Below are 20,981 nucleotides of genomic sequence, written 5' to 3'. Positions count from 1 at the left end.
AGTCCACCCGCTGTCATCTGAAAAGCCATGGCTAAGGGTTGTCCTTACGCACGACGCAACGCGGAGTGCCTGTATACAGCCATTAGCCGTGGTATATTGGCCATATACCCCAAACCCCCATGGTGCCTTATTGATATTATAAACTGGTTACCAACAAAATTAGAACAGTAAAAGAATACCTCTGCCTGCTGAGAGGGGGTTCTACTAAGCTATATGGAATGTTTTAAGAAGGTCATGCCAAGGTTCATTTAGCTATTTGATTTTGAATTTTAAGAATGACAATTTTTGGGCCTTACTGCTATTAGCCCATACAAATGCATTGAATAACAGATTCACTACATGGAACAACAGATAGTCCCCCAAAAAATCGAAAGGAAGTTTGTTCTGAAGTGTCTGTCCTATATCTGGGAGATATAAGAACGATCAAGAAACATATTTTGAGAATTTAACCCCTTTATTTTTGGCACCAAACAGTCTCCATATATACTGTACTTCTATTCCTTTATCAACTGGTACCGGGTTACCTTCAGACGAGTCTTGTGAGGCCTGTGGGCATCCTAGAGCAAAACATGTACCTGTTCACGAGTCTCACCTTTCCACAGAGGGGTCATATTAGTGTGTAACCCAAACTGTTCAGACGCTACAGACAGAAGTTGGCAGATCAGCTGTACCGACTTCAGACGCTTGTGGGGGTCGTAGAGCAAAACGTTTGTAGGCCAAACCATTCGACACTACGGATGATTTTGTGATAAGACTGATTTTCGGGATGTATCATGGTCTGACAAACACCTCTCTAGCTCTGTCACCTTTCACCGCTGATGTGGAAGTGTGACATCTGTGGATGTGGGGGATTGAGATGCATCCAATGCAAAAAAAAACAGATATCTCTATCTTAAACTGATGGATTTTTATGGGAATTATTTTATTATGCTAATTCGATTTCCTCAGGGGTGCGGACATCGACTCTAGGGGGTTATTAATATAATATCTGTCTGCCTGTCCGAACTCGGAAACAATGTTTCACTTTTTAATTTCTATCTCTGTAGTACCATACACAGAGGAGCCAATTTTTCTGAGCCAGTCGAAATCACGGACCAACGTCATTATCAAATCAAATCAAATTGTATTGGTCATATACACATGGTTAGCAGATGTTAATGCGAGTGTAGCGAAATGGTTGTCATGGACATAGCCAAGTAAATGCCAATAGAGAAAAAGCTCAAATGAATATGCAGCTGTTACTGTTATTCCAGGTTCATTGTTTGACGTGACTAAGTTAGCTGAAGTTGGCTAGCTAGCTAGCAAGTGACAAGAACATTATCCAGCCTGCAAAGCAACCATTTTGTTTAGAACGGACAACCAGTCCTTTTGCATAGCAACTATGCAAAAACATCTGGGTTGCATCTGTAGAAACATGACCAAAATAACTAACAAGGAGATTTGTCCAGACTATATCTTCTGGTGGAAGAATGAAATTGTATGAATTGACTTATCAAAATAAAGTTTTAATGAAAGTATTTCATTTCTTGTTATTTTAATATGTTGGTAAAAGTGTTATAAAAGCAATAGAGCACAAGAAGCAGTGCTGTATCATGAATACAAGTAAATGGCGATGATGGGCACAATAGCAGAGGGCCAGTCAACCCATTTACCTGTGACTGTATTAAATAATGATGCAATTTGCTGTTGCTCTTTTGTTGGAAAGTGACTTGAGGTAGTTCTGCATCCATTGGTTTGACTAGAAAAATGAAATAAACAATTGTCAACCATAGTTTTTACGCAAGTAGAGTCATAGCCTAATAACGTACTTAGTTAGACATGAAAGCATTTGTTCATGTATTGATGAATAGGGATTCACTTTGATGGGACATGACTAAGATGAGATGACTAAGAGGACTAAGCAGAGCACATACCCTCTATAACACATTTGTTAAATGACAAAATTATATTGTCTAGGCTACTTGGGGAATATACTGTAATGTACTATTTTAATGTTTTGTTTTCCATTACTTAATGGGGTCCAGATATCATCATGAATCATGAAAATAGGGCAGTCTAGAGTACTGTAGCGATGTTAATAAGCTACTTCAACTGAGAACTTAGTTATTTTGTTTAGTCAGGTGTGAATTAAGTACTTCAGTGGTGGATATTCTATCTCTGGAATTATGTTCTTATTTTGTCATGCAGACAAATAACAAAACTCCAATGCTGTTGCTAATACAGAGTTTCTGCTTGGGAAAGTGGTCTGTGTGCTACAGACAGACAGGCAGGCAGGCAGCAGTGAACATCTATTTGATGTGGTTTGATGACCCTCCCAATTTGTGTGGCACAGGAGACGTTTCCACAGAGGTAAACAGCATGCTAGTGTGATATCCTGACTCATTGTCTTCTCTAGCTCCACAGCACAGGACCTGGGTGGTTAAACTTAATGATCTGTTGTCCTCTGCTTCTACTGGTGGTTCAGCATTAACTGCTCCTGAAGTCAAATTAGATCTACGGGTCTGCTGAGGCTGGCCAGCCCACTGCTACTCCAGGGGATGGCTGAGGGGTGAGAGAGTTGAGGGTATGAAGGGGAGGGATTACCGCTAGATGTGGTCCTTTTATCCTGGGAATGTAATCTGTCTTAATGGCCTGTGGTCACCCAGGGCAGGCCTGCAGCTGTGCTCGTTTGTCTCTGGCCTGGCTGTCAGGGAGAGCCCAGGCTACCTGTGGGAAAGTAGGCCTGTTGGCAGCTCTCGTCCTCACTGTGGGATCTGTCTGTAGGCTCCTGTGGTTTATTGGGGCCTAGTCCCATTGAAACACACTGGGACAGTACTACTGACAGGGCAAAAGGTGTCAGAGAACAAGTAAACAGATATGGCTCAGACTTTCTTAAGCTGTCCTTATGGAGAAATAAGAGAAGGGAGAGTGGAGGATTTCCAGGCATTAGATGAAGCAGCTGTGTTGTTGTGTGGTCCTGTTGGTTTTATACGCCGTTATAGTAAGTATGAAAAACTCTGCCGTATTCTATTGTTTTAACAGCAATAATACTGTTGGGAATGGGCTCTAGTGTGGAAAGACAGCACTGTGTTGACCTACTGAGTCATCGGGGGAAAGTTTCCCTGTACAATAGTGTAGGAAAAAACTGGAAGAAAGAAGGAAGGAATAGGAGATTGCACAATTGAATCTTATGAAGTCAACTTTTGGGTGTGCTGTGGCTGTACTGCCTCTTGCTTCCTTTAACTGAATGGCCACCACAACACAGAGACCTGCTCTGTGGTGAAGGTCACTGCTCCTCATCTGACAGGCGCTCCGCAACTCAATGGAATATAAAATATTGTTTCCAAGCGTGTTCTACTTTTAATGGAGTGTGTCTGAAAGTCTTTAGTCTGACAAGGGGCCTCATGCGTTTGAAATCGCTATGACCGCTTCCTTATTTAAGTAAGTCATGGTTCGGCTTTCTGTATCCGGTCGGCCGATCTATGGCTGAATTTCATCAGACGGTAAATGTAGATTCCACAGGCACTTCTTTTCCATTGCATGCTGGCCTATTTTCCATAATAAGGCCACAGCATGTGACTTAATTCGTCCCCAGAGTTTAATAAAGATCCTCGTCGACAGTCAGTAAACCAACACAGTGACCCACAAGCCCCCAGGCAAGGGGCACAACCCCAACCTTCCTCCCTCTCTCTCTCTCCATGTCCCTAACTCATGCTCCCTCTCTTTCTAGAGTGCTTGTGCTCTGAAGCCTAGTGGTCTTCCACTTGTACCCAACAATGGTTGAAGAAGCTCAGGCCTTCATGTCCCTATCAATGGATGGAACACTTGTATTGTGTTGATGCAGCTCTCAAACTGGACTATTTTTTACACTCACTTGCACCTGTCAGCAATAGATCACATGTATAATAAAATAAACGCATCAGGCCTCAATACATGCATAGTACAGTATGTCACGTCTCATGTATTCCACATTAGGAATTACACAACTTCCTTGGGTCATCGGTTTGTGATAAAAAATATCTTGGAACTTGCCTGTACAATCCAATTTCGTTATCTGTACATCGGAATCAGATATCACCTAGGAAACAGAAATTGGAAACCGCTTCCTACAGACAGCATTCATTTTTGAGGTGTGCATTTCTGAGAGTTTTGACAGGCTGCAGTTCAGGCTGAAATCTTTTAAGAAATCTTAAAACAACAGACAGACAGAGAGTCAAGGTCATGCCCTTTCGGATTATTTTTGATTCACGGCTTGCTTTCCTCATACCTGATGTGGAGATAATCACATATTATCTGCCCTTCAGACTCTCCACCTCAAAGATGGGCTAGCATCATCATCTCCACTATCATAACCATCATCATCACCATCAGCATCACCATGATCCACTTCCTACCCCTGACCTCTAGCTCACTCTTCCCCAGAGCATAATGCTCACAGACAGACAGCTTTACAAGGGAAACTCACTCGCTAACCTCCAGAACCTCCAGAATAGCAGATGGGCTGAGCTTTGTGGCTGGTTTTATTGGCACTCCTAAATCAACACCTAACAATACATGGAGGGAGGAAGGTATAGGATGTATGGGAGAGAGAGAAGGAAAGAGGAATTGATTTATTCCATATAGTCATGCCCTGAGGTGGGATAGGGTTGGCTTGGTGGGAGGGTGAGGGGTGAGGAATGGGTGGAGCCGATGAAACCAGGGTGGGTTACTCTGATTATGACTGCTCACAACCAAATACGTTTTCCAGACTGAAGCGTGTCCGTGGTGATATGTTATCCCCGCTCTCTCTCTCTCTCTGATTTCTCCCCTGATTTGTCACAGACCTGGTGAGTTCAGAAACGGCCCTCTGTTAAACGGGTTGAAATAGAATGCCTTCACATTAGATCCCTCATACGTATCAGTGTCTTTCTCCAAAGCTCAATGGTGTTTACATTTTAAGCCTCTTTACATAAATGCATGTTCATGTGAATTTCCTCCTAAATCCTCCTAAGAGGATAATTGTAGCTAACATATCCTGCATTAGCCAACATAACCCCACCCAACACTATGTAGGATGATCTACAGTATGAGCTAGTTATCCCAACTATCCCAGCTTTACATACTAGCTATGCATTGCCAATAGTGTCAGTATCATGTAATTAATCATTTATCAGAGTATATCACTAAGTATATAGTATTAAGCCCATTTTATCCCATGAAAATCCATATTGCAAGAGGACCAGCATAGTCGTGTCCTGCCCAGGGCCAATCCGAGCAGCAGCCTCTCCTTGGGCAGGCCTATGTGCTCTGTTGTCCTCTCTCTAGATAATCTGCTTGGTGATCTATCTCTCTCATCATGAGGGCTGGATCAGTACTGTGGGTAGATCAGTGAGATATAGGGACTCTGCTTAGAGACTCAGGGACCAAATGAAGATGATGATGTCCCCTGCCCTTGCTTGGCTGTTAGTTAGAAAGAGCAGGGCCGGGATCATACCAGTATCGCAATACTCGTTAGTATCGTGACAAGTAAACAAAACATGAAGCAGATTTAACTTTAGGAAAACAGCCCTAAAAGCTCAGACACACCTGTAGGATTGTCAAACGTTTTCCTGCCGACAGTACTTTGCACCCCTTAACAGTGTTGGCAGTCAATCTCTTTTGTGTTCACACAGCAAAGACCTTGGAAGTCGTCAGCCACTCAGCCTTGTTAAAATACTCCAAACCAGAACGTGTCTGTAGCGTTGTTTAGTAATGTACATCCGTGCGTATTGCTTATGGTCTAGATTCCAAGCTATGTGCGCAAATGTTGAAATTTTTAGAACGCCCTTGTTGATACTAATCAGATGGTCACAGCTAGATAACTACCTAGCAAGATGATTATCCCATACTGCCAGTGCCAGCCAATAGCCAAATGTTTAGCTAGCTAACATTAGCATATTCCCTAGCTAGCACAACATAGCTAGCTAGCTAGGAACACTGCACTAACTTGGCAGCTAACACAGCCAGCTGTTTCATTGGAACTAGCTAATCCATTGTGATTTAATTATAATGTCAATACTAGCTACAGTGGTTAGCTAGCTTGGAGGAAGTATTTAGGGTTGTATGCATTGCGTATGTACAATTAGCTAGCTACCATCCCATAGCCTACATTGCATATGAAGTGTGACTGGCTCGTCCCTGGATTTACGTAGAAAATGCCCTCTATTAAAAATTTCTAAAATGGGTTGGCTCTCCCGTGCTCTCTGATTGGCTCAAAGTGAAGTTGTTGGCCACTGAGGAGCATTGCAATTCTACAAATAGAAATGGCAAGTTTGTCGCTATCGGGTCGGCACGCATCAGGTACCGCTTTTGACTTAGCAAGAGAAGGAACGGCCTCCCACTGTGATAAGTACCGGCAGTCTATCAGCTGTGAGAATCTCAGTGTGTTTCATGCTTAATGTTAGAAGCAGAGTCACATGTATTTATTTTAGAAGCTATAGGACACAATATGTGACATACAGCAGGTTTTTAAAAAGAGTTTGGTCTGCTTTGTGTTTTCATTTTTGCCATGGAAAAAACGTTGTGATACTGGTATCGTCACGGCCCTTATAAAAGGATGTGAAGTGCAATATACACATAAGGATAGAGAAACTGGTCAGTTTGTATTCTCTCTGTAATGATACCCATTTATACTGTAGGTATAAGGATACCTACAGTATAAAGAGATAAGATAGAGGTCACCTAAAAGTCTCTGTATTGAGCTGCCTTCAGAGGGAGGAGATTTAAAGTCTATGGGTTGTGTCTCTATGGAGACTGTTATATTGGGCCTGCTGTATTAAGTGGCACTGCATTAAAAGCAGTGTATTGTTGTTTGGCCAGGCCGTCTCACTCCTCCTGATCACCACAGAGGTTCACTGTAACAGAGGCCTCATAAACAATATGTATATGTGGGCTTTTGTCTTAGAGCTCCACTCCAATGGGTGGGAGGTTACCGCACCTTTATACCCCTTCAGAGACTGGGACTGTGTGTTTGTGAGTTTGTGTTTGTGTATGTGTTTGTGTTTGTGTGTGTGTGTGAACGCGTCTGTGTGTGTCTGCGTTTACGTCTGTGTACACAGAGTATTTGAGAGTGTAACTACCAATTGGATATCATGAAATTGGGGAGAAAAAGGGGTAAACAACAACAACATAATAATAATAAAAATAAAATTATAATAATTTAAAAAAAGGGGTGTTAGAACTTCACTTGCATGATGAGGAAAAGCAGCGATGACGTGACTTGTAATCACTAGTGAAAGGCTGGGTGCTGTGAGTGATCGTCAGAGACTCTATGAGCCTCTAGCTGTCAGGAGGAGAATCTTTCTTCACGCTGGGCGTCTTACCGTATGTTTTCATACTGACTATCATAATATGTAAATAGCACGCTCTGAGCTCCTAGGATCGGCTCAGCTGTTGTTTTATTTTGTGGTTCCCTCTCTAAACCCCCACAACTCCCTTCCTACCCAACTGCGAGGGACACTCCAGGGAGTCTTTTAACAGGCAGAGGGAAAGGACAAACCTCCACTGGTTTCCTTCTCTAATTTGGTGCAGTGTAAAACCCTTATTCAGGTTCTGTGGCCTTAAGCAGCCTTGGAGAAAGTTGGAGAAGAGTCTGGCTGAGTTGGTGTTCCAAAGGAATGCACAGACTTTGATTTGGTGGAGTCTCTCCCACTAATCCCTCAAACTCCCTTTTCGTTACCTCTTCTGATTTGCCCCTGTTGTTTGACTTGGGTACAAGGCCCAGGCAGGCGCATCCACCAGCAACATGATCTGCTGTCTCTGGTTGCAGCTTTAGACAAACTGTGTTCCTGAGGGGGAGGATGTGAATGTGGTTAGGGGAGGGAGGGAGGTAGAGCTAGGATCACAAAGGGCAGCCTCCGGGAGGGACCACACCAATAGCCACTGTCTGACACACCTGGAAAATATTAACAACATCAAGGAAACCCCCCAATCAAACTGATATGGAGATATGACGTAGTCTACCATGGTTTTCTCTGAATGGGACCATGTTAAGTCTCTCTCTTTATTTCCTCTGCAGGATCCTGGCTACGCAGCCTTCCTATTCGACCAGCTCCAAGTGCCTGGGAGCCATGAGGGCTGCTGTCAGGTGTGTTCTACGCCTCTCCACCAGCTGAGGCAGGAGGCCCTGCAGACAGTAGGCGCCCCGCCCGCGGCCCTGACCCTGAGCCACGCCATGCCTGCTCTGCCCTCCACCACCCTTTCTGGGCAACCTCATAAACTGACACTCTCCTCCTCCAGTGCCCATGTGAGGCAGCCTTCCAAAGCCCACGCCCAAGCCCACACCATCCTGCCTCTGAGGGAGAGTTGGCACAGGGGGCAGGGCTGTCCGCAGGGCTCCTCTGTCTCTGCTGGGCCCAAGACCAGTGTCCAGGTGACGATGGGGGGAGGGCAGCTGACAGGAACCCTGGGATCGGTCACTATCCAGGCCCAGCAGTACCTTGAGGGCATGTGGAGCATCTCCAGAGTCAACAACTTCCTCCCTCAGCCCAGCCCAGTATGTATTCAGACCTTCAAAACTCATCATTATCACTATTGATACAGATACACTATGTCAAAGCACATCTAGGAAAATTTTGTATAGACAGCTTGTTACTCTTGTCAATGTTGTTTTCAAAGTTATTTGTGAACCTTGGCTTGAGAACTTTGAGTGAACAAAGTCTGACAATGGAATGATTACATCTCAGACCTTTAGAGAAATGAGAAGAACCTCACTCAGACCCTGAGCCTCAGAACTCTGCAGGAGAGGTGACCTCTCATTCCTCAGGAGTCATGGCTCCTGGGTGGTACTGGCTACTTGGGGAGACCAAGACTAACGTACAGACCTCCTCCTCAAGGGCAGCTTAGAACCAATGACCACCTTACAATCTTCCTCTAACTCTCGTCTCAGGCCTACTACAGTATATTGCTCCATACAGACATATTCCTGTAAAGCGTCTGTGTGTAGCTGGTGAGATGAGTCAGGCGCAGGACAGCAGATATGAGTAATGAAAGCAATTTTACTCAAATATATCACAATACACGTCGTATAAATACAAGGCCACAAATACGGACCGCAATACAATAAACAATTACTCACAAACAAACATGGGGGAACAGAGGGTTAAATAATAATAATAAAGTAATTGGGGGATTGAAACCAGGTGTGTAAGACAAAGACAAATGGCCAGAACGCCGGTGACGTCGATCTCCGAACGCCGCCCGAACAAGGAGACGTACCGACTTCGGCTGAAGTCGTGACAATTCCCCATGTCTTGTAATATACTTTATTCCAGGGTTATCATTATGTGTCATGTTCGCTGGAATAAATATCGGACCAAGGTGCAGCGGATGTTGAGGTCCACATAATTTAATGATAAAGTGAAACTTAACAAAGACAAAAACAAATAAACAATAAACTAACAACGAACCGTGACTACGGAGGTGCTACGTGCCCTAACTCAAAACAATATCCCATAAAACAGGTGGAAAAAATGCTACTTAAATATGATCCCCAATTAGAGACAACGATAACGAGCTGCCTCTAATTGGGAACCATATCAAGCACACCAACCTAGAAATAATAAACTAGAATACAACATATACTAAATCACCCCCTAGTCACGCCCTGACCTACTATACCATAGAGAAACAATGAACCCTCTCAACAATGTAAGAACCCTCTCATCCCGCGGATCCGCCAGCGTCGGAGGCGGCTCTGGTGCGGGACAAAGAAACTGCTCATCCCGCGGATCCGCCAGCATCGGGGGCGGCTCTGGTGCGGGATGAAGAACCCGCTCAGCTCGTGGATCCGCCAGCTTTGGTGGCGGCTCTGGTGCAGGCCGAAGAGCCTGCTCATCTCGTGGATCCAACCATGGACCCGGGCTGAACACTGTGCCTGGACTGGACCTCGGTGTCAAAGAAGGCTCCTGCCATGAAGCGGGACTGGACACCAGATCTGGACTGGACATCAGTGCATAGGAAGGCTCCTGCCATGGAGCAGGACTGAACGCCGTGTTTGGAAGCTCCGGACTGTGGACCATCTCAGGAGGTTCCGGACTGTGGACCGTCTCAGGAGGTTCCGGACTGTGGACCGTCTCAGGAGGTTCCGGACCTGGTTGGACCGTCTCAGGAGGTTCCGGACCGTCTCAGGAGGTTCCGGACTGTGGACCGTCGATTGAGGTTCCGGACTGTGAACCGTCGTTTGAGCGTTTCCGGACTGTGGACCGTCGTTTGAGGTTCCGGACTGTGGACCGTCGTTTGAGGTTCCGGACTGTGGACCGTCGCCGGAAGCTCTGGACTGGGAACCGTCGCCGGAAGCTCTGGACTGGGAACCGTCGCCGGAAGCTCTGGACTGGGAACCGTCGCCGGAAGCTCTGGACTGGGAAGGCGCACTGGAGGCCTGTTGCGTGGGGCCGGTGCAGGTGGCACCGGACAGGTGACACGCACTTCAGGGTGAGTGCGGGGAGATGGCACAGGGCGTACCGGACTGGGGGATCGCACTGGAGGCCTGCTGCGTGGAGCCGGCACAGGTGGTACCGGACTGGAGACACGCACTTCAGGGCGAGTGCAGGGAGCAGGCACAGGATGTACCGGACTGGGAAGGCGCACTGGAAGCCTAGTGCGTGGAGCCGGCACAAGACGTACTGGGCTGTGGAGACGTACTGGAGACCTGGTGTGTATAGCCGGCATCAATGGTAGCGGTTCGATGACACACTTCACACGGTGAGTGCGAGGAGCTGGCACAGGACGTACTGGGCTGTGGAGGCGCACTGGAGACCTGGTGCGTAGAACCGGCACAGATTTCACCAGACTAATAGCACGCTCCTCAGGACGAGTACGGGGAACTGACTCAGGTGGCATTAAACTGATTACACGCTCCTTAGGGCAAATGTCGTGCATCTTCTCCCTCTTCTCCCAGACTGGCTCTGGTTCACTCCTCGGCTCCGTCGACCACCGTTTGTGCCCCCCCCAAAAAATATTTTTGGGCAGTTTTTTGGGCTTTTTATGTGGCCGCGAACCTCGGCGTCGTCGCTGTCCTCCCCACTCTCCTGTCGTCTGTTTCCACAGCAGAATTTCGTGTCTTGCCAAGACTTCCTCCCAAGTCCAGGATGCCATCTCCTCCCAGGCACGCTGCTTGGTCCTGTTAAGGTGGGATATTCTGTCACGTTCGCTGGAATAAATACCGGACCAAGGCGCAGCGGATGTTGAGTTCCACATAATTGAATGATAAAGTGAAACTTAGCAAAGACAAAAACAAATAAACAATAAACTAACAACGAACCGTGACTACAGAGGTGCTACCTCAAAACAATATCCCATAAAACACAGGTGGAAAAAATGCTACTTAAATATGATCCCCAATTAGAGACAACGATAACCAGCTGCCTCTAATTGGGAACCATATCAAGCACACCAACCTAGAAATATGAAAACTAGAATACCCACATAGAAATAATAAACTAGAATACAACATATACTAAATCACCCCCTAGTCACGCCCTGACCTACTATACCATAGAGAAACAATGGTTCTCTATGGTCAGGGCATGACATTATAGATTGTTGTCCTTTATATTGAAGAAAGAGAGAGAGGGACATCTGGACCAAGCCTCTACCTGTCTCTTATACATTGCTGTGACATTCTACACTAGGGAGTCTGAGAACACTGAGCTAAAAGCAGTCGTCAATTGCTAATATTTTCTACTTCTGTCATTTTTATGTTCTCAATCAGAAGCTGTTTATGGCTCCTCCATTTTATTTCTGTTTTGGGTGCTTCTACTTAATATGGCATTGAAAATCGCTGTCTCGAAAATTGCACTCAATTACGGCATCCGTCAGTGTTATTCCTCATTCTGGACTCTGAAGATTACTAACAGGTTTTCCTCTTTAACTGTCAACAAGTGCTTTTAGTGGCAGTTTATGTGAGGCTTCCAGAATCTTTTAGCATGTGTGCAATCTAGGGCAAATCAAAAGGCCTTGCATAAAGGCTGAGAGAGACTGACTTGTGTTCTCCTATGTGTCTAAAAGCAATTAGAGCCGATGGGAGCTAGGATGAAGTGTTGCACAATGCCACACGGCTGAGCCTGGGCCTCCTCAGAGACACATGTTCCTTCAGGATACCACGATACAAACAGCAGAAATGTGCCTGGTGTTACTTTCTAAAGTCCATTTCTTTCATTAAAACAAGATCCCTCAGAATGACAAAAACCTGCACAGGCCACAGATGATTTGGAGCTGCGCTGTGATCTAAAGGCAAGTGCTTTAATACACAATTCCCCACTTGAATACTTTGTGGGACGAGTGTTGAGCTCTGTAGTGCAGACAAAGGAAGGGAGATGCCACCTGTTTGACAGCAATCTTACAGAGTGTTTTATTCCGAGGGCTTTACGGCCCAGACACACCAATAGCGTTTGCTGGCCGGGAGTACTTAGCACCCGTGAACGTAATTTGTGAACCGTGTGCTCACCGATTTGACAAATAAAATCGCGTGATCGGCAGACGAACGCTAGATTCATTTTCGGTGTGATGTGTGCCAGCCTTAAGGCTCTATCTAGTCTACCAGCACACAGCCCATTATAGGACACCATGAAACTTTCATACAGTGAAAAGGCTCTGGCTTGGAATTAAATGTGTGTTCATTTACACTACAGTTAATAGCTGGAGCAATGGGCTCAGACTGAGTCATATTTGGGTTAAATGGAGGAAACAACACATCCGTCCTCTGGGAGGTCCGCTAGAGAACTCCAGTCTCCCAAAAACCTGATGAAGCAAAATCAAAGCATCTGTTGTTGAATTCCCCCCTCAGTTGATAATTTAACACACTCACTTATGAGTTCTAACCTCTGATGTCGGATTTAGTTAGATTAACAACTCCGTCATTCTAAGCAGTGCAGACAACAGTGTGAGTAGTGAATACTGAACTTAACAGTGGACACTACAAAATGACGAATTGATTGACACAAATCTGTGATTTGCCCTCTGCTCCACAATCAAATGCACGCTAATCTGCTAAAACCGTGTGCTCTTGATCCTGGGGGTTTAGAGTGTGTTGTTGGCCGCTAGTGGCCCTGTGTGACCTCTCACTCGTCTGGTACCCACTGGAAGCCCAATGGACCATATGGGCTGCTGTCTGCCACAGTACAGCTGGGCCTGCATGGCACCCTGCCACACAGGGAGAGAGAGAGAGTGAATGATGGTGGAGAGCGAGAGTGAGAGAGAAAGAGAGAGAAGGATAGAGGGAGAGAGAGAGTGAAGGATAGAAGAGGGAGAGAGTGAGTGAATGACAGAGGAGGGAGAGAGAGAGTGAAGGATAGAGGAGGGAGAGAAAGAATGAAGGATAGAGGAGGGAGAGAGTGAGTGAAGGATAGAGGGAGAGAGTGCGTGAAGGATAGAGGGAGAGAGAGAATGAAGGATAGAGGAGGGAATGAGAGCGTGAAGGATAGAGGAGGGAGAGAGAGAGTGAAGGATAGAGGAGGGAGAGAGTGAGTGAAGCATAGAGGAGGAGAGATGAGTAAAGGATAGGAGAGAGAGAAGAGAGTGAAGGATAGAGGAGGGAGAGAGTGAGTGAAGCATAGAGGAGGGAGAGAGTGAGTAAAGGATAGGGAGAGAGAGAGAGAGAGTGAAGGATAGGGAGAGAGAGAGAGAGTGAGGATAGAGGAGGAGAGAGTGAGTGAAGCATAGAGGAGGGAGAGAGTGAGTAAAAGATAGGGGAGAGAGAGAGAGAGTGAAGGATAGAGGAGGGAGAGAGTGAGTGAAGCATAGAGGAGGGAGCGAGTGAGTAAAGGATAGGGGAGAGAGAGAGAGAGTGAAGGATAGAGGAGGAATGAGAGAGTGAACGATAGAGGAGAGAGAGAGAGCTTGAAGGATAGAGGAGGGAGAGAGTGAGTGAAGCTCTTTTCTGATGAGTCCTCCTATACTGTTCAGTCTAAAAACATTTTCTAGGGCAACATTTAAGGAAAATCAAGAAAGAAATGGATTTATTGTTGTGCATCCCAGTGATCCATCTACTGTATACACTCCTCCTCCACCATTTGAAGTTGTTGCTGAAGCCATTGGATCAGGACGGGCCCAGATTAGCAGGGTTCATTTCACCTCAGCAATGGCCTGTCGGACAGTGGGATCAGAGGTCACCGGGGATCCCTACTAGGCTCCGGCTCTGAGAAGCGCTTGCTCTTTAGAATGCTGATGGGCAGGGAGTCACTGAGCCCAGCTGGCCTGAGAGTCTGTTGAAATCATGCTGTCTCTTCTTCTCCCCCTCATTGCTGGGAAACAGGAGCTATCGACTGTGCGGGGGGCCAAGGGGTTGGGCGTTGAATGGTGGTAGGTCCCCTCATTACTGACACTCAGTGTAAATGGCGCTGGACACATGGCACCACTGTCAGTGCCTAATTACCTGACCAGGGCCCTTAACCAGGGACAGCAGTGGCCTTACTGGCCTACTGCCTTGTAGAGGAGGTTACTTGAAGAGCTTAAGTCCTGAGTCTCTCTCCTGACAGGCATTATGATTTGTTTTTCAAAATCATATGGGTGTCTGTGTGTGTTACAGTGAGCTGTTTATTCTGGTTACACCCCACAACATCCCTCCGCCACCCTCACACCCTACCATCAATGGGCTCCTCAAACCTGCTGCCATTTTGATTCTAAAACCTGACACCACAATTGGCTTAATCTATGACAGGGTTGTGGATGAGCTGTCCAGATAGGCTTCCTGCCTAAGTGTGTGAAGTATTTCAGTCTTTCTGGATGATGTGACATGGGTACACCTCTCTGGTATGGGTTGAGTTCCTGTCCTGTCACGGACACCCGCCTGCTGTCGTGAGTCTTTCCGCTCCGCCAGGTGCGTGTGAAGAATCTACGCTCGGCTCATTTCAGTTTGCACCTCGTCTCTCCATCACGCACTTCACAAATCATAACCCTGACATGTACACGTACAAGAGGCCCTCGCTGTCTCACAACCCACCAACCACAATGTTGGACTTTCAACACAGCCAAAATGCCTAAATAAGCATGTTCAATGATTAGTCTTATTTCCATGGATATCCGGAACAACACAACACAGGTGTCTGGCATCTAACAAAAATAAGTTAATGTAATTATTAATAAGAAGAAGTGGCAAGCACAAATGGCTCTCTGAGGTACAGTCAATGAGCAATTCCCTTGGGATTCAAAACAACCACATTTGATTCTGTTGCTCATAACAAGCTTATAGTGTCAGTGCTTGTGCTGAGGTATAGCCCTACTGCCGGAGGTGCCTGTGTTCATGTGAATGTCTGAATGTATGCCCCTGCATATTGATGTATAGCACTCGCATGTCAGCTATGTCAAATAAATAGTTCAGCTATCAGCCTCCGTTAATAGATGGCGTACACCAGTAGAACACTGTATAAAAATATTGTAAATTATGTTATTTTACTTGCCAAACATGAATCTAGGGCAAACATTGAGCAAGTAAATGTGCAGAGGGACTGGATAGTGTTGACAAAATATATACTGTGAAGCCTCATGCCGTGTTTGACTCCAGGTTTCTGGTTACCCAGTGTGGAGGTGTCACCAGGATAAATGTAAATGAAAACTAGAGGCTTAATTATACCATTTGTTTTGGGCTGACCCACAAAACTGGTTCTTGTCAAGTTTCATTGATCACTGTACAGTTGGATATAGTCGTGGTTAGGGTGAGGATTAACCCTGTGTTGTCATGGTGAACCTGGTAGGAACAGGGATGTGTATTATGGGCTGCCTAGGTGATCAGTGGACTTTGTCAGAGATAGACCAACTCTCTGGCCCCCTTCCCCCAGGCTAGCACTCCGAGAGCAGCCTGGGACCTGCCTCATCACCCCTAGTCTTTACCACCCCTGGGGCCTGGGGCCAGGCTGAGGCAGCTTCCTTCTGCTCCTGACTCATACCCCAGCTGGCAGGCAGCGCTGCAGACAGGCTATGCTCTGTTACCCCTCTACATCTGCACCTTCAGCATACCTTCACAGAGCAGTAGTCATCATGGGCCTATCAGAGAAAAGGGTTGCGTCTACTATGGTATTCCACTGCTTATGGTTTGTGTGTAGATATGGAGATGTATTTTGTTGTTGGATGGTAAATATTTATTTTCCTGTTTAAATCAAGCTGTGCATTACAAAGCTGCTCACACATGCCAAATTAGCTGCTGATGTATGTATATGGACAATGATTTAACAGCTAAACTGTAATTAGATGTTGGCTATCACTTAATTATCATTCACACCGTGCATCATCCTTAGTGTTGCCAGAATCAAGCAGTCCAGTCCAGTTCAGTCCAGTCCAGTCTAGTCCAGTCTAGTCCAGTCCAGTCTAGTACAGTCCAGTCTAGTCCAGTTCAGTCCAGTCTAGTCCAGTCCAGTCCAGTCTAGTACAGTCCAGTCTAGTCCAGTCCAGTCCAGTCTAGTCCAGTCTAGTGCAGTCCAGTCTAGTAAAGTCAGTCCAGTCCAGTCTAGTCCAGTCTAGTACAGTCCAGTCCAGTCCGGTCCAGTCTAGTCCAGTCTAGTGCAGTCCAGTCTAGGACAGTCCAGTCTAGTCCAGTCCGGTCCAGTCCAGTCCAGTCCAGTGCCCTTGCCATCCTGTGGGGAGTTAGTTGTTGCTGAGGTGAATAGCTGACACCCGTTTACTGGGATTGCCAGAGCAGCTGCCTGCCCATCTGTGGTGGAGGAGAGGAGAGAGGGAGTAAATGGGCTGGAAGAGAGGCGTTGGGGTCCAGTAGTGGTGGTTAACTCTTGAGGCCCACTCATTGCTAACTCTCTGTGTCTCTCTCTGTCGGTGTCTCTGTCTGTCTCTCTCGGTCTGTCTCTTTGCAGGCACAGGGTCTGATGGGGGACGTAGAGAGGGACGTCCCTGCCCCTGCTTCGGAGGCCCCTGTCCCCAGCTCTAACTGTAGTCTGACCCCCAGCCGACAGAGGAGCGCCGTCCAGCTGGGACAGTGTGACGTCACCCCCCCTGCCCCTGGCCACACCTCCACACCCACCTCCACTCAGAGTGCATCTGCTGCAGCCTCCTTCTTCATCAGGTAACCCCCGTCCACAGTACACAAAACCCGCCTTTCACTCAAATCACACCTGAAGAGAGAGTCTGACACAGGGCTGAGAGTGATGATGATTATGGTCTGTTGTGCTGTATCATGTTGGCTTTAAGGCGTGTTTGGTTGGTTGCCTCTGTATGGCGTGCTTCTGTGGAAGGGATCTGTGTGGAGACTTGTCTTCACACAATGAGGTCATGGTTCATTATTGCACTAGAGTCTAGCGTGATGTGAACCTATTCCATGAAGATGTTGTCCTTGCCATGGTTGAATTATGGCATGATTTTAGGCTGTGCTGGAACAGTGTGTGGAATATGTAGTGAGTGTACATTTAGCAAGGCACCAGTGCCTATGAATGGATAATGTCTCACAAAAGGGCTTAGGTTCAAGCAGTTTGTTTTTCTTTGATGTACAGCTGTGTTTTCTTTGTTTGGCTCTATTTAAAGTCAGTCAGTTTTGCATCTCGTGCAGTTTAGCTTGTATTCAGTCTTGCTATTGTCTAAATTCCCAATGAGTTGTCTACTGCTCCCTGTATGTAGTCAGTCTCACACTCAGTGCTCCATTTGGCTGTGGCAACACTAATGCTCTGGGTGATATGTATGCCTCCACTGGGAGTGCAGACAGCTCTCCAATGGCTTCTCTAATGCAGAAGGATGTCATTGGTAGATTCTCAGGCAGGTTGGTCAGTGTGTACATTCATCGTCCCTGTACAGCCTCAACTCCCCAAGGAGCTGTGTGCCCTAATGAATGTTAGCCTGAGGGAAACTGGGGGAAGCTGGTAAGGATGATGCATAGGGCTGTTAGCGCATTGCACCCTGGGAGGCAGAGGACACAGGCGAGGGGGACGTTGTGAAGTGTGACAGTACGGCTCAGCTTTCTCTCCAAATGCTCCAAATGAGCTCCCCTTGTCAACTTTAGCGGGGTCAGGGTATAGGACTGGGACTGTGGGGCCTCTCCTTTGGCAAGGAGGATATTCCAAATGCTCTTCTAAATGTGTCACTTCCTGTACGTGTCACTTCCTGTGAGCGAGGCGGTGGGTCAAGCGTGAACAACGGCGAGCTGTGACCTAGGTATGGACAGGGTTAATTTCAGAAGGTGATTTATTATTTCTACTGTTTTCTTTGGACAAGGGCTCAAAAAGCGAAGGCTGGACAGCCATGTTGTGTGTGTCTCTCAGAGGGAAACAGAGGGAAAAGAAGGGAGAGGGACTTGTTTTCCCCCTCATTTGTGTCCTGGTGGGATAGGAGGGGAGGTGGTGTAAGCGTTGAAGGGTTCCTCCTTTCATTTCATCCCAGAGATACTTCCCTGCCAAGAATGTGCGTTGTTTTGCTTGGCGAGAAGACGTATGGTGATGACAGGGCTCAGTCAGCTTTAAACAGCATCACATTCCACAGGTACAGATACAGATACAGGAAAGGGCGGTGGACGGCTAGGTGGTGGGGATGCACTGGGCTGGAGTGGAAGAACACCCACTTCCTCAGTTACTGCAACTGTTGCCTCCACAAGTACCTCCACTGCTTCCATTACTAGAATGTAATCATCACCATCTTCATCTTCACTCTAACAATGTAAAAACCTGAAGACCAAATTAGCCTAATCACGTTTTGAGGCTGATTGAAAACTAATTTGTAATTAATATTCCTTTTTGTGTCTTCCAAAGATAAAATGTGTTAAATCCATGTGACAGTGCTCAGAGAGCAGGATATTTGAGCTGAATAAACAAAGTGTCTGCTTCCCTCTGGAGTGTAGCTCCACAGACATTCAGGAAAGCTGTTCAACTCACAGATTACATTTTTGTTAGAATGCAATTATGGAGATTCTGAGAAGAAAGAGAAAAACGAGAGAGAGGGAAAGAGAAAGAAAGAAAATACTGGTTCATCTCAGTGATTGGCTCTTGGTGCAGATACATTTAAAAAATCAAGCATTTGAAATTATTTTAAACTTGTCTGTTCCATTGAAAATATATTTTATTATAAATGTTAATTTGATAACCCATAAACTCCAACTACCATTACTCTTATTGTCAACTGCTGGGAAAATTCTCCCACAGAGCATTATCTCATGTGGCTCCCCTACTCTCTGCCCATGTAAAATGGTTAAGGTTGAGTCCCCTCTTCATAATGGGAAAGGGAAAGGGAAAGGGGGATACCTAGTTAGTTGTACAACTGAATTCAATTGAAATGTGTCTTTCACATTTAACCCAACCCCTCTGAATGTCTCTAGTCATTATGTAGACAGGAAATGTGCCTCAGTATGAATTCAACAATTGAAGCTGAACTATTGCTACCGTTTCATTACTAGTTGCTCATTCCTCATCAAACCTAAGCTTTCATTTTTTCCTCACTTTTTTTGTTCATAAATCAGTTATTTTCTCAAACTCACCATACAGACACATGAAGAATGGGTCTTATAGCGCCAGTAAAAATAAAATGTTCACATTACCCCGGAGGTAATGTTCAATGAAATGAATGCTTTGGTCAAAGCTAATAAAGATGCCTCACATACAGTTAGGGCTGGGTGATATGGCCAAAATATTATATCACGGTATTTTTTTTTAAATTGGACTGTATGACTGTATTTTTAGTTTTTGAATAACAAAAGTTCTACATTTGTTTTATGAGTAGTGAGTGATCCTAGGGTGGCAACACATACATTCTAGGTGATTTCAATGAGTCTGTAACGATGTGCGGGAAGAGTCGGGAAGCAAGTTCAGAGAGTGAGTGTTTTAATAAATAACCGCAAAACAAGAAACATGAACAACGCACAGAGTTAACACTGGAACAGAAACAATAACGCCTGGGGAAGGAACCAAAGGGAGTGGCATATATATAGGGAAGGTAATCAGGGAGGTGATGGAGTCCAGGTGAGTCTGATGATGCGCAGGTGTGCGTAATGATGGTGACAGGTGTGCGCCATAACGAGCAGCCTGGTGACCTAGGTTGTGTTTTTTATGAGCTTCAGCTCAAACGTTATAAGAGTTATCCAATGTGTTGGATAAGTAAACTTGTATTTTTGCCCTCAATTTGATGGAGTAGTAGTGTGTCTCGGCTGGACCCTGAGGGAGTGCCCTCTGGGAAGACTGATTGCCTAGGCCTTGCTCCGAGCCGCCACCCCCAATCCCCAATGTTGTAGCTGAGTGCACACATTTGGCTGGACTCATTTCATGGCCAGATAGCATTTCAAGTTCATTTATGGAATAAGAGTTTATATGCAGTTTCACGCCCGGTTTGAGGTGGATGTCTGCTTTATCTTTTTTAATTTGTTGATTGTTTTATAGTGTTCAATTCAACTTCAACCAAAACAAATTTCAGCACTCTTATAATTTCCACATTTCCTGCACTCAATTGCAGTGGTGGAAAAAGTACCCAATTGTCATACTTGAGTAAAAGTAAAGATGCATTAATAGAAAATGACTCAAGTGAAAGTGAAAATCACCCAGTAAAATACTACTTGAGAAAAAGTCTAAACGTATTTGGTTTTAAATATACTTAAGTATCAAAAGTAAATGTAATTGATAAAATGTACTTAAGTATCAAAAGTAAAAATATAAATAATTTAAAATTCCTTATATTTAGCAAACCAGATGGCACCATTTTCTTGTTTTATTTATGGATAGCCAGGGGCACACTCCAACACTTAAACATAATTTACAAACAAGCATTTGTGTTTAGTGAGTCCTCCAGATCAGAGGCAGTAGGGATGACCAGGGATGTTCTCTGGATAAGTGCGTGAATTGGACCATTTTCCTGTCCTGCTAAGCATTCAAAATGTAACGAGTGCTTTTAGGTGTCAGGGGAAATGTATGGAGTAAAAAGTACAGAATTTTCTTTAGGAATGTAGTGAAGTAAAAGTAAAAGTTGTAAGAAATAAAAATAGTAAAGTAAAGTACAGATACCAAAAAAAGCGACTTAAGTAGTACTTGAAAGTATTTTTACTTAAGTACTTTACACCACTGCTCAACTGAGAT

The 20,981-nt window shown here is 45.4% G+C and overlaps 1 protein-coding gene across 3 annotated transcripts in view; it reads left to right on the top strand.

The window, feature by feature from the left end:
- LOC112080381 (kinesin-like protein KIF26A) overlaps nt 1–20,981 on the top strand; it is a 141,237-nt gene that overhangs the window by 70,217 nt on the left and 50,039 nt on the right. For all 3 annotated transcript variants that reach the window (XM_024146115.2, XM_024146114.2, XM_024146116.2), the window contains exons 3-4: nt 8,015–8,491; nt 16,797–17,005. In XM_024146115.2, coding sequence (XP_024001883.1) covers nt 8,015–8,491; nt 16,797–17,005 — 686 coding nt within the window. The remainder of the gene's footprint in view (nt 1–8,014; nt 8,492–16,796; nt 17,006–20,981) is intronic.

The sequence above is a fragment of the Salvelinus sp. IW2-2015 genome, unplaced genomic scaffold, assembly GCF_002910315.2.
Source record: "Salvelinus sp. IW2-2015 unplaced genomic scaffold, ASM291031v2 Un_scaffold16299, whole genome shotgun sequence".
Classification (NCBI taxonomy): Eukaryota; Metazoa; Chordata; class Actinopteri; order Salmoniformes; family Salmonidae; genus Salvelinus; species Salvelinus sp. IW2-2015.
The sequence above is the reverse complement of the archived record's forward strand: the minus strand, read 5'-3'. Positions and strand labels throughout refer to the sequence as shown.